Source organism: Apis laboriosa, unplaced genomic scaffold (genome assembly GCF_014066325.1).
Source record: "Apis laboriosa isolate Shangri-la unplaced genomic scaffold, ASM1406632v1 scaffold151_cov152, whole genome shotgun sequence".
NCBI classification, from domain to species: Eukaryota; Metazoa; Arthropoda; class Insecta; order Hymenoptera; family Apidae; genus Apis; species Apis laboriosa.
This window is the reverse complement of record NW_025221867.1, coordinates 29,519-47,994: the sequence shown is the minus strand read 5'-3', so window position 1 is coordinate 47,994 and position 18,476 is coordinate 29,519. Positions and strand designations below refer to the sequence as shown.

The 18,476-nt window shown below is 18.4% G+C and overlaps 1 protein-coding gene across 5 annotated transcripts; it reads right to left on the bottom strand.

Moving 5' to 3' along the window:
• Window positions 1-425: 425 nt before the first annotated feature.
• Window positions 426-17,202, bottom strand: LOC122710752. Of its 5 annotated transcripts, none has more exons than XM_043928798.1 (20): window positions 17,050-17,202; window positions 14,256-14,642; window positions 12,354-12,478; window positions 12,036-12,202; window positions 11,070-11,966; window positions 10,818-10,984; window positions 10,658-10,697; window positions 7,251-7,418; window positions 6,912-7,047; window positions 5,669-5,866; window positions 5,395-5,529; window positions 5,022-5,198; window positions 4,807-4,958; window positions 3,965-4,047; window positions 3,230-3,562; window positions 2,876-3,143; window positions 2,339-2,421; window positions 2,007-2,226; window positions 1,337-1,770; window positions 426-682 (listed from the first exon to the last, which is right to left on the bottom strand). In XM_043928798.1, exons 2-20 carry the CDS (start codon window positions 14,495-14,497, stop codon window positions 553-555), a joined length of 4,155 nt encoding a protein of 1,384 aa, XP_043784733.1. In that variant the 5' UTR covers window positions 14,498-14,642; window positions 17,050-17,202; the 3' UTR covers window positions 426-552. The 5 variants fall into 5 exon arrangements, with proteins under 5 accessions (XP_043784733.1, XP_043784730.1, XP_043784734.1 ...); XM_043928795.1 differs by having other exon boundaries at window positions 11,070-11,933; XM_043928799.1 differs by having other exon boundaries at window positions 12,036-12,184.
• Window positions 17,203-18,476: the final 1,274 nt, after the last annotated feature.

The window sequence follows — 18,476 nt, the reverse complement described above, 5'->3', positions numbered from 1 at the left end:
TTTTTTCTTATATTATTACTTTGTTTCGCGTTTTAAAAATCAAAAAACACAAAATAAATGTTTAATTTATACTTACAACAATTATTTTGCATTATAATCTTTTAACAATTATCTATTTGATAATAAAATAAAATTTATATATTTTTTAATTTTATATTTTCCTATTTCGAGAAGATTTTGAATGTTGAATAAAATAAACTTAACGCGCCAACAATAATTCTTGATAGAGTTAGTTGATTTGAATGAAATAAAACGATATCCTAGAAATACATATTAAACGTTTAACCAATCAAAATTATATTAAAGATACGTTAATGGTTCAAAAATCAATTCAAAAATATCTATATATACAAATAATGTAGAATGAATTTTGTAATATAGTTTTTCCTTTTGTTGATAGTGGCAAAAATTTTAATTACAACATATACAGTTATGATTGGATGTTTTTATTCGTTTTATGAAGTATTAACTACATTTATTACATAGATAAATGATTTCATGTTTGTTTATGAATGTGGGATAACTTTAGCATTATAAAAAAGAAAGTAACATTTATTTACAAGAATCAAAAGACTCTCCTTTGTGCTTCTTGGCCATTTGAGAGTCACCTTGATTCTCTGTTTTTAACATTAACCTGGAAATCCGTTTCGATTTTAAGTAGGACATTGTTTCGCTTGATGATCTAAAATGAAAATTAATACTATTAAATAAATTTAAAAATCATAAATATAAATTATTTTGTATATTATGTTATTATATAATTATTATATAATTATATTATATAATATATTCTGCAATGGAATCGAAAAATTTGGAAAACATTAAAAAATCAAAAAATTATTTTAAAAAAAAGACATATAAATTATAATGTTAAATAATATAAAAAAAATCTTCATTTTAATTGAATATCCATTTTTATACTAAGAATTTTAGACATAAAATATTAATATGACATTAATATAATAATGATATTAATAAGAATTGCTTATTACTTTCATAAGTTTAAAGAATAATTCAAAGTTAATGAAATTTTATGAAGAAATCAATTCAATTCAATTCAATAAAATATACTTGCTAATATCTATCAATATACTACAAAATATATTATAAAATTGTATATTATTGTATTATGTATATAATTGAATATTTAATGTTATGTATTTAATTTTAAATAATGCATTTTTCTATAAGTTATATTAATAAATATTTGAGAATCGAATTTGGAATTGATTTATTAATTTATAAAATAATTTTAGTTTAAAATAAATCATTAAATACAATATCGATTTTGCAGAATAATTAGAATATTTAGTTTTCTTTAAAATTATAAAATTACCTCGAATGAGGAGTTTTAGTCTCAGTCAGCATCTCTGTCGAATTACTCTCAGACGAACTAGAACTTGTACATGGAGAGCACGGAATGATCTGGTATGTAGTTCTATTAACTACTTCAGTACTTGGTTCAGCACTTTCCGTTTGATTTGGTATATTATTACTAGTACGATTTTCTCCATCTAAAGTAGGCTTTTTTTTATCTTCAACGTCAGTTTTTACAGATTTTGCATCAACATGATTTTCAGCCTTAATTTTTAGTTTACCATCTTGAGTAGGAAAGTTTACAGCAGGTATTGTTATATTTTTGTCTCCTTTTCTTGCATTCATCAATTTAATTAATAATTTTGATAATTCTTCCCGTTTTCTTGTTACTACTATTTCCTCAAACCAATTTTTCAATGTTTTTATTGGCAAAGTATAATCTTTAATGGGATTCTGAAATAAAAATTTATTATATATTATATACTTAATAATTCTTATTTTGTTTAGTGATTTTACCGATAGTATTAAAATAAAATTTAGTTAATAATTAAATAAATAAGATATCCTAATATTGTATACAATTATATTCTAAAATATTCATTAGTCTAATAAAAATTTTATTTGAATAATAGATAGTACGAGAGATAATTGTATAAATATATAAATATAAATTCAAATAATAAATTTACCTTAAAGAAGCTCTCTACATATTGTAATACATATAATCCGCAATCAGTGAAATTTGATTGCTGAGGAACTTTTAACGATGCTCCTTTAATAGTATCTTTTGAAAATACTTTTTCACATCCCATTTTTGCTACATACTCGCAACTTAAATAATCTCTTAATGTAGCTACTACACGTGCTCTACTTGCTCCCGCAAGAGAGTCAAATATTAATATGCAGGGTCTATAAAAAAAAAAAAAAAAAAAAAAAAAAAAAAAAAAAAAAAAAAAAAAAAAAAAAAAATGAATAAATCATATATTTTATTTGAAACATAGTTCTTTTTAAAAATACTTACATTTTTACAGTATCTTTTTCCTGTGATACATTTTGTTCCGTTTTCGGCGATAAATTTTTATTTTCTGTTGTTTCTAATTCATCCTATATTAAAAATCATTCATAATGTATTCGTATTATTAATTTTATTACAATTTACGAAATTTATTACAATTTAATTTATATAATATATTTCTAATATATATAATTATAATATATTTATATATTTCTAATAAATAAAATTTTAAAGATCGATTCTAAAGACCATTGATATAAATTAAATAATCATAATATAAAAATATTGGTTGAATTTTTTTATTAAATTATAAATATTTATTTAAATTTATATAAGATAAAAAAATGGAATCATTTTAATTTTCTTTCATCTAACATAAACTTATTTATTATGTTATAAATCTCAACAATTTTTTTTTTTGTCAATCTTTATATATTTTATATATATTTTTTTAAATTAATATTTGAAAAATATTCCTTAAATATACTCATATATTCAACATCTATAAAAAGCTGTAAAAAAGTTATATATTAATTTACTTACGTCATCTTCGCTATCCATTTCCATTTCTTCATCATCGCCTTCAGCTTCATCTCTTTCTGAACCATCATCACCCTGATCTATAGTTACAGTAGTCGTCACTGGTTTGAGAGTTGTACTTCCAATAGTAACAGTTTGAAGTTTTACTTCTTTTAACTTTTTACTTTTTTGTACAGTTTTACGAATATCATTTTCATCAGATCGTTTACTTTGTGCAAAAACTTTACCTACTAATCCGGGAAAACAAATAATAGCCAAAAACCAATGAGCACTGTAACATTTTTATACATAAGAATTGTTATTTAATATTTTAATTTAAAGAAAAATAGAAAAAAAATGTGCAGTAGATAAACTTACTGTTCATTTATAGGAATTATAATAAAATCTTTTTCAAATATGTTGACATTTTTCGTCCACTTCTGAACTCTTGCATGTCTCTTAGCAGCAGGTGTAAGAGGCACATTGCTTTCAACTGCTTGAGTGTGTGGACTTGTCAATCGCTTATAAAAATACGAACTAAATACATGAGTTCTCTGTTGATCACATTCTGATAGAACTTCCAATGTCAAATATTTTAGATAGAAGTCTATAATTACATCATTTAAAAATTGATCCTCTCCAAGACATAAATAATCTTCTGTATTAATAGCTATACCACCTTTAGCAGGTGGTGGTGGATATACAGTTATTCTATAAATAACAAATATATAAATATATAAATATATTATATTGTGTTTATGATTTATATGAAAATACAAATAAAATATTTTTAATAAAATATTTATATGAAAAATATTAAGAAATTTTGTAAAATATTAAAGTGGTATTTAATTCTTAAACAAAATTCTTTCTTAAACAAAATATTCTGAAAGTTATGCAAAAGATAATAAGTCCAAATATACTATATAATATACTATATAAATATTACTATATACTAAATATACTATAAGCATAAATAATATTTTTATTCTATATATATTAATATTTGATACATATAGAGTGTGTTGTGTGTGTGTGTATGTATGTGTGTGTGCGCGCGCGCATACAAGTATAATTAATAATTTTTATTTCATAAGTAACTTTATTACTTACGTTTGTATACCACCATTGACATTCAAATTAGCTGCTGTTCCCATTTGAAGTTCTCTTCTTGATAAACTTTGCATTTGTAGACTCTAGAAAAAATTTATTATATTTTAAGTTTTTCAGGAATACAGTAGAACCTTCAGTATTAAAATTATATAACACTATATTAATGTTGTGTTTTTTAAATATTCTATAGTTTGAACATCAATAGTTTTATATCAACATAGTATTTTAAATATTGTATAGTTTAAGCATTATATAATATTTTTTTTTTTATTAAATTATATAATATTAAATAATATTAAATTAGTATATATAATATTAATTATAATAATATTAATAATATTAAAATAGTATGTGTACATATATATGTTTATTTTTTTCTGTAAAATGAAATCTATATATAATGATTCAATATGAAATTATACATACATATATATATATATTTTACTATAATCAACAAAAAAAGTATAATACTAATTAAAAAAGATATGATGTAATTAAAAAATTTGAACATAGAAAATATGCAAATATATTATAAAAATATATTATAAAATATATTAACATTAACATAATATAATTAACATAATATAATATAAAAAAAAAAAGAAATTTTATTTATGGGAAATAGCAAATATATTCTTAACGATTAAGATTTCGGACTAGCGGAATTTTGTAGATATAGATAAAACACAAACTTATTTTTTTCATAAAAAAATAAAAAGATATCCAAATTTTAAAACTAATTATGCAAATTAATTCATGTAATGAATATTCTATTACAATTTTTATTTAAAATTTTTTAAATAATAACTTTATATATTTAAGAATATATAAATAATACATACATCTTTCGGTGATGCTCGTATAAGAATATCATTTGCTTCTTTTGCATTTAATTCTTCTAATAAATTTCTTCGTGTAAACAATGTTTTTAATACAACTTTTGATTCTTCTGATAATTTCTCTGGCAGTAAAGTTATTCGTTTATGTGTATGATCTATAAAATATTCACATTTTTATTTTATTTATAATATAAATTAAATAATTAAAAAATTGATACCTTTTCCAGCAGGATCATAGTATGGTCCTTTTGGATCCTGCATTCCTAATAATTCACGAATCATAGCTCCAGTATTAATAGATGTATAAAAGAAAAGCACTGGCATTGATTTACCAAAATGAATTAGTACTTTTACTATATCTCGAACTTTAACGTCTAATGTTACAAAGGTTTTTTCTGCAATATATGTGAATAATTATATATATAGAATAAATATTTATCAAAATAATTATAATAAAAATAACGTTATTTTATATTATTATAAATATTATATAATAATTAGTAAAATAGTAATAAATAATAAATAATAAATAATAATTAATAATAATTAATAATAAAATTAATAATAAATAATAATTAGTAAAATAAATACCATCTTCCAATAAAGGTACACCAAATCTTACTCCATTTTGCGAGATTAAGACTCTATCCCGAGGAATATATTTATAAGAACCTATCCTTACCGTTCTGCACAATAAAGAAGTATGTGGAGATTGCATAGTATTATCTGAAAGATATTTATCTTTATTTTTTTTCTTAATATATATTCAATTTATTAATTTATTAATTTGTCATTCAACATAATAAATATATCAATATATATATTATGAAGAAATCATATATTTAAATATATATTCAGAAATTACCTTTAATATCTTCATTCTCCATAGTATAATCAGGATTTGTATCAGAAACAGAATTATTCGTAATTATTGGTTCTTTCTCAAGAATAGTATCCATTTCATCACTATAATTATTACTCATATCATTTGAAAATATATTGTTACTAGAATCCGATCTTTTTTTGCCTTCTTCTTCTTCATCAGATGATATTGTCAAACATTCTGAATAAGAAATATCACATCTGAAGTATTTTATATTCCATAAAACAATTTATTTAAAAAATCTCCATTGTATATGAATTTTTAAATTACAGCCATGAAAATTGAAGTTTTAAAGGAAAAATATGATAATAGAAATATTTTGCTTATGTATATCTTTAGAATATAAATTAATGAAATTAGAATATAAATGAAATCAACAATTTATAAAATATACAATAGAAAAAATCTAAATTAAATCTAATTTATAATTCAAAAAGAATAATATAACAAAATTTTGGAAATTGAACAAATTAGAAATGCAAATTTATTAATTTTTTATTTTTAGATTTTGTTGTTAAAAATTTTTAAAATAATTTTATAAAAACTAATTTATAATAAAAAATAAAAATATATATATTATAATTATTATATATAATATATAATAATATAATATATATAATGTTATCTATGAATTATATTATTATTATTAATAAAAAAATTATTATTTAAACGTTAAATTGATTATTTAATAATTGAAAATAAATAAATGTTATTATTCCACACTTATACCACACAATTATAATTATCACTTATTATTGAATTCTTTATATAATTTTTTGTATCAATTGCATAATTGTATTAGAAATATTATCTCAAATAACAAGTGAAGAAAAAAAATTAGAAATTATAGTTATAAATCCAGACTACCACTGTTTAAACATTTATTTTTATATATTTTTCACATTAAACATCTTGTAATGTGTCAAACAAACAGAGGATAAATACATACCATTAATTTTATGTTTTTTTTTCTCTATAGTTCAAGTATTAAACAAAATACATAATTCCATTTAAGAAAACATTGATGACTTTGAGGAAAATAATTCTTCCATTATCATATTTTCCTTTGGAAAACTGATTAGAATTTTGTTACATTATATTTAGGAATATTTTTTTATATGTCTCCTATCCTATATATGTATTATTTAAACTTACACAAAATAGATTTATACTTTAAAATAAAATCATAAAATATTTCTTTCTTTTTTTTTTCTTTTTTTTTTACCTGGTTCTTTATGAATAGGCCTTGATCTTGAAACACCTCTTCCTCTTCCTCTACCACGTTTATACACAGATCCATCTCGCTCCAATTTTTCTAATTTTGCTGATGAATTACGTTCATTGTTTTTCTTGTAAAAAGTCTGAAAAAGAATATATAATTTAATTATTCAACTTAAAAATTATATAATGATCATATTTTAATAATATATGTTAATAAAATTTTCTTTAAATTTATAAAAAAATGATATAATAATGTTACAAATAGTTTAAAAAATTTTTTTTAAATTTCATTTGTTCTATAATAATATCAATAAAATAGTCTTATAAAGTTTCAAATTCTTACATCAACAGATATCATTGTTTCTTTCTTTTCTTGCATACCCATTGTCATTGGTATGGATTTTACATCTTTTGGTAATTTCCTTTTACATCTTAGGCATCGATTAAAATCAATAGAACTAATGCCACAATGAGAACAAACAGCCAACATTCCTTCTATATATATAGGTTCCTGTAAAATAATTAAAAATAATAAGATATATTAAAAATAATATGAATATAAAAAATACATTTTATTTATATTATACATTTTATTTATATTTTTTACATTATATTTTTTTATTACACTTAAAATAAATGAAAATCATTTATAAAAATATTTCTATATTACAAAAAAAGTATAATTATTTATTATAATATTACTTATTATTATTTATTTATTATAATTATTTATTATTAATTATAATATTACTAAAATTGAAAAAAATATATAAATCATTTGATGTGTGCACTATAATCATTTTAATATTTTACTTTGTTCCCTTGGTCACAAAATTTTAATATTTACAAGAGATATTTCTAATTAAGAAATATTTTTGTGTTAAGAATAATTCTATAAAAATTTTAAAAGCTATTTAATATAATCTAACGAAAATTCACAAATTATTAATAAAACAATGAAAATTTATATTTCATACAAAAAAAAACTTTTTTAATGAAAATAGAAAAATTATATATCTAATTCATATTAACAAAAAAATTATATTAATATTTTATCAATGAATACATAATATTATATAAATGGCTCACGAAAATTTTCAAAAGCTTGCTATAAATAAAATAATAAAAATATATATATTGGATGCAAATTTTGAAAATATTATCATAATTATTATAAAATACGAATATCGAAATTATATGTAATTTTCTTTTTTTTAGTCAACTATTATCTTAAGAAGATGAAATAAATCCTTAAAATTTCAATGTTTTTTTTTTTATTTTTTTAGGTATTTTTTCATTGTTTGAAATCAAAAAAAAACCTAAAATATATAAAAAAAAATTCGAATTTTAATGCTCTCTAACATTATATTCTAAAAAAATATTTTGAGATAAAATTTAAAATATGAACAAATATTGACATTTTAAAAATAGATTCTTTTAAAAATATTTTTCATTGAAAAAAAAAACTGCTGCATATAAAATTCATGTACAAGTCATTATGCTCTATATATACATAAATTTTTATTAAAATTAGAATTTTCGGGTTAAATAATAATAATAAATAATTAATGAATTTTCCAGTAAAATATTTGAATATTTTTTTGAACTATTGTACATGTTTATTAATATAACATTGTGATTAAATTAATACATTAGATTAAAATTTTATATATAATTATAAATTACATATAAAATTTATTATAATATTTTATTTTTAATGATTTTAAATGAATCTTTATATAAAATTTAATAATTCTTCTTATATAAAATTTAAAATATTAAAATTTTTTTTAAAGAATACAGAATATATTTTAAAAAATATGTGTATATGTATCAATAAAAATATCAATTTTTTTACTAATTTTAGTATTAATTTATAATTTAATATTTAATAATTTTATTTAATTTATATTTAATAATTTAATTTTATTACTATTAATAATTTCAATTTTTTTATTATTTAATGAGATTAAAATATTTATTTCATTGTTATATATATTTCATTTTTTATATGTACACATATTTTTACATAAGTACTTTTGAAACAATTATATAATTTAGATCCAAAAATTATCTTGTCAAAATTTTCATATTATTTTTTTTTAATAATATAAAAAAATTAAACATTTATATTTTAACACAAATTTTATCTAAAAAATTTATTTATTTAAAATATACAGTAATAACATTATATAACAAAATTCTTTTATATTATTTTTTCATTTTTATTTATTATTTTAAATTTTTATTTATTATTTTATTCAGTTTAATTATTATTATAAATTTGAAAATTTTTTCAAAAAACATTTATTAATTCTAATACATTTCTAAAAAAAATTAGAAATCAGAATTAAAAGTATAATTATTTAAATTTTTAATAATAAATTTTTATAATAAAATATTTTTATATAAAATTTTATATAATAAATTTAGCAATACATTATAAAATGCATATATGCATGAAATTGCAAAAAATATTTGACTTACTTTCTGAAAATATATTTCAAAGTATATTTCAACTATTCTATTTAATAATACACATTTAAAAAGAAAATTATAGTCAATAAACCAAAAAAATATACTTATATTTGAGATTTTTTTAAAAATAAAATTAAATGAATTTTAAATTAAAATTTTCGTCACTTACATAAAAATAAATAAATTTTTTATTTAAATTAAAATGTTATAGAATCCTAAATAGAAGTGCATTTTGTGTATTATATAATAGTGAATATAATATTTTATCTACTTTGTTCAATATTATAGCAATAAATTCAAATGAATGTTAAAGTAAATAAATATTTTTAATATTCATTACAATGTTTATTATATAAATAATTATATATTTTAGTCAAAATTTCACTAACATATTATATATGATATGTAACAATTCTGATATATTTTTTAAAAACTTTGTGCCACATAAATAAATTTCATCTTTTTTATAAATTTTAAAATTTCGCATAAATATTTTATAAAGATTATATGTTAAATATATAAATATATTCTTGAAAAATAATTTTTTAAAATTCTTGATTTTCCATTTTATTATATAAGTAATTTGTTAGTTTTATGTATTATCAATAATTCACATATTGATACTTTCTTTATAATAATATATTTAAAATACTTTTATATTTTATAGAAAATAATATATTAATATATTATTTAATATATTATATATTTAATATATTTTTAATATATAATATGTTAATATTAAAGAATATTTTATGAATATTGATTCTAACAAAAATAAAAGTTGATATAGAAAGATCAATTAAGACTTATTTATTTCAGTTATAATTAAAATTCATATTAGATGAAACGAGATAAAAACACAATGAGATGACAATGTAAAGATATTAATGTAAAAATATAATATAGATATTTTATATTCGTTTTACTTTGGTTAATACAAACTTAAATTATTTATAACTTAATAAATAAATCTTGATTGAATTTTTTATATAACAACTTTTATATTTATTTTGATTTCTAGAATCAATTCTTTAAAGATATTTTATGAATATGTTAACATCCTAAATTAAGTTATAAATCTTAAAACATTATTAAATATATATATAAAATAATAAAATAATAAAAAATATATATATAAAATTAAAAAAAAAGATATAAATTAAAAGATTAAATAAAAGATTAAAAGATTAAAGATTAAATAAATTTTCATTAAAATCATTATGAATGCTATGTTATTGTATAAATCAATATGAAAAAAAAATTAGAACTCACCTCATTTTGTTGTACAGGATTACTATTCTCATCAGGTGAACTGAAATATATTATAATATAATAATATAATATAATAAATTAATATCATTTATATGATATTAAAATTTTTTATATTCATATGTAAATTTTAAATATCTAATTAATATATTGAAAAGTTCACCTATGAGAATTATCTAAACTACTATTTGTATTATCTTGAGAACCATCATTTTCATCCATATCAAGTGATACAACTGCACCAGGTCCAGCTTCTACAATATAATTTATACCCAAAGTAGGATCAAAAATTAATGAAACACTTGTTTTTCCACGAAGTACGATTTTTGCCTAAAAATACAAATAATTTTTTATTAATATATTAATTTTTGATTAAATATTTTTATAAAATTTATTATTATAATTATCGAAATACCTGTTCCAATAAATCTTGAACTGTACAATCTTCATGAGGTATATCAAATGTAATTAATCTCTGTTCGCCATTAGAAAGTTTAACTAACATTTTTGCTGTATTTCCTTGTATTTGATGTTGAACTTTAGTATTTGTTGGATTATGAATAATTTTTTCAAGAAAGGCAACACTTTCAGATAAATTATTTTCTGAATCAGTTTGTGAAGAAAAGCTTTGTTGATTTGTTGGACCTTTTTCACAAATTGATGAAGATTCCAATGGTTCAACATTCATAGCATTATGAACATTTTCAGATGGAGATGAAAGTGATGATTGTTCAAATTGAGATTTTTGTGTTGTTTGTTTTTGAAATTGTAACTGTAATGAAGATGACATTTGTTTTTGTTGTACTGAATTTGTAGTTGTTTGCTGTCGTGTAGGATTATTTAATGAAGTTTGCATTGAATGTGAAGCAATATTTGATAATCGTTGCATATTATTTCCTTGCAATCTTTTATCATTTTGTATTTGTCTTTGATTTTGCATTTGTTTTAATCTTGTTTGTTCCATTTTAGGCTGTTGCATTTTTAAGGAATTTTTTGGCAAAGTAGAAGCTTGAGGTCTAGTATGAACTGTACTCAAAGGAGGATGTATCTGCGTAGAAATTTGTGTCACATTCTGTCCAGTAGGACTAATTGTTTTATTACAAAATGAAGGTGCAGATACTCTGATATTAGACGCATTAGCGTTTGATATTTGAGTTCCAATATTATTTGTTACATTCACCCTATCAATGGTTGAGATTCCTGTTTGTACACTGTTTGATACTGGTCGATTTCTGTTTTGGTATGATCTAAGTGGTTTCCTTTTTACAAGCTCACTATTCTGTGATAATTCACAAGATCCATGTAATAGACTCTAAAATTATATATAACTAATATTGCACTTAATAATTTGCAAGATAAAACTATGGGTTTTTATACTTACTTGTGAAGAAGTATTATTTTGATTTTCATTTAAATTGGCAGTTTGAGTTTTTTCTGATATCAATGCACCCTGTTTTGAAACTGCATTTACACTAATACTATTTTCTTGCATTTTTATCCATTGTATCTGTTGTCCATCGTTATTACAACCTATAAATGTTTTAGAACCTAAATAAGAAAATGATGTTCTCATAAATTGCTTTTTAATTATTGTACAATTTTTCTTATTTTATAATAGTTATATCTTTAATAATAATTTCTTTCTTCATTGTATTTATTTAAAAAAAAAATAAAAAATTATATAATTGCACTAAATTACCTTTATTATCCACAATGTTTACAATATTTCCTCCTATAGTATTATCATTCACTGTTGTAGTCTTTAATACACTTTGAGGTGAAGTTAATTCATTTGTATTTGTTTTGATTATAAATACATTTTGTCTGAAAGTAATAATATATTATATATTAATGAAAAAATTTGAAATAATAAATATTTTAACAAAATAATGCAAACTACTTTTTTTGATTCATTAATATACATTTATAAATCAATTAAATATTCCCTTTCTACAATTTTTAGTTTACATTTAAATAAATTGAAAACATATTTTATCAATACCTAATACAAAAATTTTTTATGAAAATTTGTTTTCATTTATGAAAATTATATAATATATCAATTATATATGTTTAATTTAATTTATGTTTATAAGTGAAAAGCACGAGGAAAAAAAAGGGTGCATTGGTCTCTAATTCCATTGCATAGAATATAATTGAAAGAGATATTCATTTTATATACATTTAAATTACAAATAAAATATTAATAAAAATTGCACCATAAAATTTTAATCTAAGTGCTTTTATATGAATTATAAATATTTCAATATATAAAATATTTTATATGAATTGTAAATAAAGTACAATATATATTTGTTATAATTTATATGTATAAATTATATATAAATTTTCTAAGATTTTAGTTTAAAAATATTATTATTTTATGAATAATTAATTACAAAAAAAAAATAAAAATAAAAATAAAAAATATATATAAAATTGTTAAAATAATTATAATTAAAAAAAAATTAATATAGAAAATTTAATATACTATATATAAATATAAATTCTCAAAAAAATTATAATATTATGTTATAATTATGTTACAAATATATGTTACATAAATTTTCTATTTAAGTCATGATATTATGTCATATTTAAAGATATTTGATTTATTAGTGTATATTATATTTCACATTTAAAAGTAGTTCATTTTTTATAAACTATTTATTCTATTATATTATAATAATATATTTAATTATATTATACAATAATAAATGAATAATTTTATAATTATAGTAAATTATTCATATATTTGATTCTTATTTAATGAATGAATAATTACATTTATATTTATGACTTATTTTATAAAATGAATAATGAAACTTACATAATATGCATTTCAAGTATTTTACATAAATTTCAAATATTTTACATAAATTTACTATAATGATTTAAATCACCCAAATATAATGTTTCATTGTTAAAGAAAAATTTAATAATTAAAAATTTATTAATTATAAAAGACTTCTTTGAGGCACACATGTACAATATATTAAAATAATATACTTCAAATTTCTATAGAAAATTTTCACTATAAAAAATAAATAACGCATTATTATCCTTAAAAATATTATTAATAAAGTTTTAAACAGGTTTTAAACTCTTTATATATTTTATTTCTATATATATAATTAGAAGACTACCTTAAGAAGTTTTTATTAATCTGTTATATTTCTATAATACATATCAAAGCAAATATATAATCATTTATTATAATCATAATTTTAAACATTGACAAAATTTTAATTGTATTCTGTATACATAAAACACATTATATACATGAAATTATATAGATCTGTCTATAAAATTAAAGTATTTAAATACTATATAATCACATATAACACATTATAAAATATATTTCTACAATGCAAAAACAGTAAAAAAATATTTTTTATACTCTAATAACATGCCAAATAATTGGTACTTAGTTTTCATGATTAGCATCATATACCAATATCCCTTTATTTTCCTCGAATATCTAGTATTTTTTATATTTCTGTATGTATATCAATATACATATCAATAAGATAAAAAAGCAAAAAGATACCACACTGCTACTTCAATATTTGAATAATTAAAATACATGCGCACAAATTACCCTTGATCCAATTGTGTTGTAGAAATTTGACTCCCTAAATTAATTTGCTGTGAAAATATTGCTTGCCCAGTGTTTTGTGGTGCACTAGTATAAGTCAAAAATTGTTGAGAACCATTACCACCATTATTTATGTCTTCAACAACTAATTGTACACTTTGTCCCTCTACAGAGCAAATTCTCTGTACTTCTTCAAGTGTTAATGTACCACTGGCATTGGTCACAAAATTATAATATTGTGCCATAGTATTCAAGACTTAAATGCTTGCAAATATTATCTTTCGTCAATTTATTTAGATAAAATCGATCAATGTCAGTACTACACTGAATTACACCAGTCCATCAATATCATATCTGTAGAACGATGAATTAGTATCTGCACAATAAAACCTATTAAAAGTAATTTAAAGTTACTTGTGTTTTTTCTAATATATGCTTATATAAATTATTATTATTTAGAAAAAGAGAAGACAAAAGTATATGCAAAAATTTTTTTAAGTTAAAATATATTAAGCTTCTCTCTCTCTCTCTTTTTCTCTCTTTATTAAAATAGTTCAAATTAATACTACTTAATATTTTTTCATAACCATATTAAAATGTGTATCATATTTAATTTTAATTAAATATTTTTCTTAAATCTAAAACAAAAGAATAAAAATATATAAAAATATTAAATATTTCAATAATAAAAGATTATATATATATTAAATAATTTATATTAATTAAAGATAAAAAAATCACAAAACATGATTTTTCCTAAATTAAATAGTAATAATTTTTTTATATTAAATTATGTTTTTTACTAGAAATTATTTACTATATACAATTTTTATTTTTTAATTATATTTCATGTATATTATGATAAATGTTTCAAGTGAATATATTTTAAAATAACATATATCTTATTAAATTACAAAATATAACATTAATAAATAGCAAAAGCATAAAAATATTTCATTTTATTTATAAATGGACATAAAGTAAAAAGTTAAACTTCTTAAGTAGTCTCCTACAAATAATTTTTTTTAAAAATTGCATAAAACCACCCCATATCATATTATAATTAAAAATTAAATCTAAATATGAATTTCTGTTGCACTTTATGCAAAATGAAAATATTTAAAAATTATTGTACAATATGTGCTTCAAAGATTTATAATTTAGACAAAAATTTATTAATAAATAATTTTATGAAAACTACAGAATAATTAATAATAATAATGATAATAATAATATTTTTGAATTTTAAACAAAAGCATTTCTTTAATTTATACCTAACATGCAAAATTTTAAATAAGAAAATTTTTATAATTTTAAAATTATTAAAATAACATATTAAAAGATTCATTAAAATAATAAATTACATATTTAACTGTATTAATATTATTTTCAAAAAATTTAATATTATATTTTTCTTTATTTTATTTCATATTGTGAGATACGTTCCATTATTAAATATATAATACGTATTCACATATAAATAGTATAAATAGCAATAGCTAATTGAAAATATAATAAATTATTAAAAATTTTCAAATATTCAAGATATTTATAATCAATTCATATAATATAAAAAAAATACATTATTAGAACATATATTATTAAAATGCAATAAATTCATTATATATTTAATAAATATAATAAATTTAATATTAAATAACTATTGAATTTTTTTAATATTTTAACTTATAATATTAATATTTCATTTATATTATTTTTTTTTTAATTTCTCTCAATAAAAATATTTATATACAAATATCTATTATTTTTAAAAATATAATATTTTACATTTAATAATATAAATAACTGAAAATTAATAATAAAAATAAGATTTCTTTAAAATTACAATTTTATCTTAGCATTAAAAGTTATTTTTATTTAATATATTTTAATAATCTATAGAATATATAATTATATATATTCTTAATAATAAATATCATAATTATAAAAATTATAGAAAATAAAGATAAAAGAAAAAAAAATGATTAGTAAAATATATTATAATAAAAATGTTTATTTAATAATATTTTATTATTTGTTTCTAAATAATAATTACATTAACTTTTATTTAGTTTAATAAAATAATATATAAATTAAATATAGATATTATAAATTTACAATTATAAAAAATTGTAAATTTAATTTAAATATAAAGACTATTTTATAAAAGATATAAGGAAATCTTTCTAATGATTTGTTGAGATTTTGTAACACATGTGATATAAATTGATAAATAAAGTGCAATTACCTATTGTAATATAATATATGAATACAAAATAAATTTGAACATATGATGATTATTTTTTTTACAGTTTCCGATATTATTACTGTTTTAGCATTTATAAATATATAAAATGAGAAATTAAAACAACTTGAATATGAACAATATTTAAATTTCACAGAATCATAACCTAGAAGATGAAGAAAGAAATCGATCTGGATTTTATATATCCATTAAGGAATTAAAACTACAAATAAAAATAAAAACACATGCATTAGCGATGTGAATATTATAATATATTATAAAATATATATGTAATTTATCTTCGAAATGCGCAAGATATATGATAGCAAAATTGTTTAAGAATTTTATCATAACCTTATTTCAAAATTTGAACTATCTTAAACAAAAATTATAATGAAATAATAATACAAACATTTACATTTTGCTATACTATAAAGCAATTTTATTGTCAATTTCATATGAAAAACATGCGGAATTACCGACTTGAATATGAACCGACGTCTAGTGCACACGTTATAAATTTTTTATTAAATTGACAACTATGATACTTACAGTCGTTTGTGTAAGGAGAAGTAAATACACAATTCCAAATTTAGCAGTAACAAATATTCCTTATATTGTAATCTAGTTATTTCGTTATACTTCGCGTAAGTAAATAACACGTCCAATTCGCCATTTTACGTTACCGTTTACGTGAAAGAATCGCAAAGCAACCGATAGACCGCAAAAGATTACGCCACTGCGTCACTGAAGTAGAATTTCCGGCTCCGGTTTTCTAAGATACTAATGGCGCGAAATTTGATATATCATGACAATTATAGTTTTTATACAATGATAATATGATATATATTTATATTTATTATTTATGATATAGACATTTTATTATTAGAATCTTACTCAATTCATACATATGAATAGTGTTAATAATGAACATAGCTCAGATTCTTATAATAAAAATAACTTAAATTTTTTTAAATAAATTCATGTTAGTATAATTTAATATTAAACTTTAACATTTTTATACAAAACATTATAAGATGTATTAAAAATGCATTAATTTTCTATTTATATGAAAGAAAATTAAGAAATAAAATTTATAAATATATATAAAAATTAATATATTTATATGTATTATAAAATTCAAATATAGTTAGAAATTTAATAAATAATAAAATTATAATTTATTATAATTATTATAAATATTTATATGTTTATAATTTAATCATATATAAAATTTAAAGACATATAATAACAAATTTATGTGTGAATTACATTTTTATTGAATTAAAATTCTAGTAAATTATTTATAATTATTCTACTTATTTTACAATACTCTTATTTTTATAAATATTTAATTCATTTAAAAATATAATTGCAAATAAAATCAGAATATATTAAAATATATTCTATATTAAATTTGAAAAATTAAATCAGTTATATATTATATATTAGATTTGAATAAACGCGCCATAAATTTCATAGACTGTTATGAATAAAGGTTGCAATATGAATTGTATTTTTATATTATTTGCATTATCTTGTATTATTTATTTTATTTTTTCTATATCTGTATATTTTTTTCGTATATATTAAATTTAATAATTTTTCCTTATTTTAATTTATTGTTATATGAACTGTGAATCTAAAATTTGGAAAAAGATGATAATAGTAAAAAAAGATGATATTTGAAACGTCATTAAATTTATTAAAGATATTTCAGAAAATCATCAAAAAAATTCAAAAGAAATATATAAAAGAAATATACAAGATAGCAAAAATAATTTAAAACTTAAAAAAAAATCCAAAAAAATCACGAAACGCATATAGTAGATGTCAAATGCATATAATGCATACATGTGAAAGAGCAAAATTTGAACGAACAGAAAAAACAGGATGAATAAAAAAATTTATCAGTCAATAATAATTGAAAACAGATACAATAAAATATGAATTCCTGTTATATATAATTGTAGTTTTCG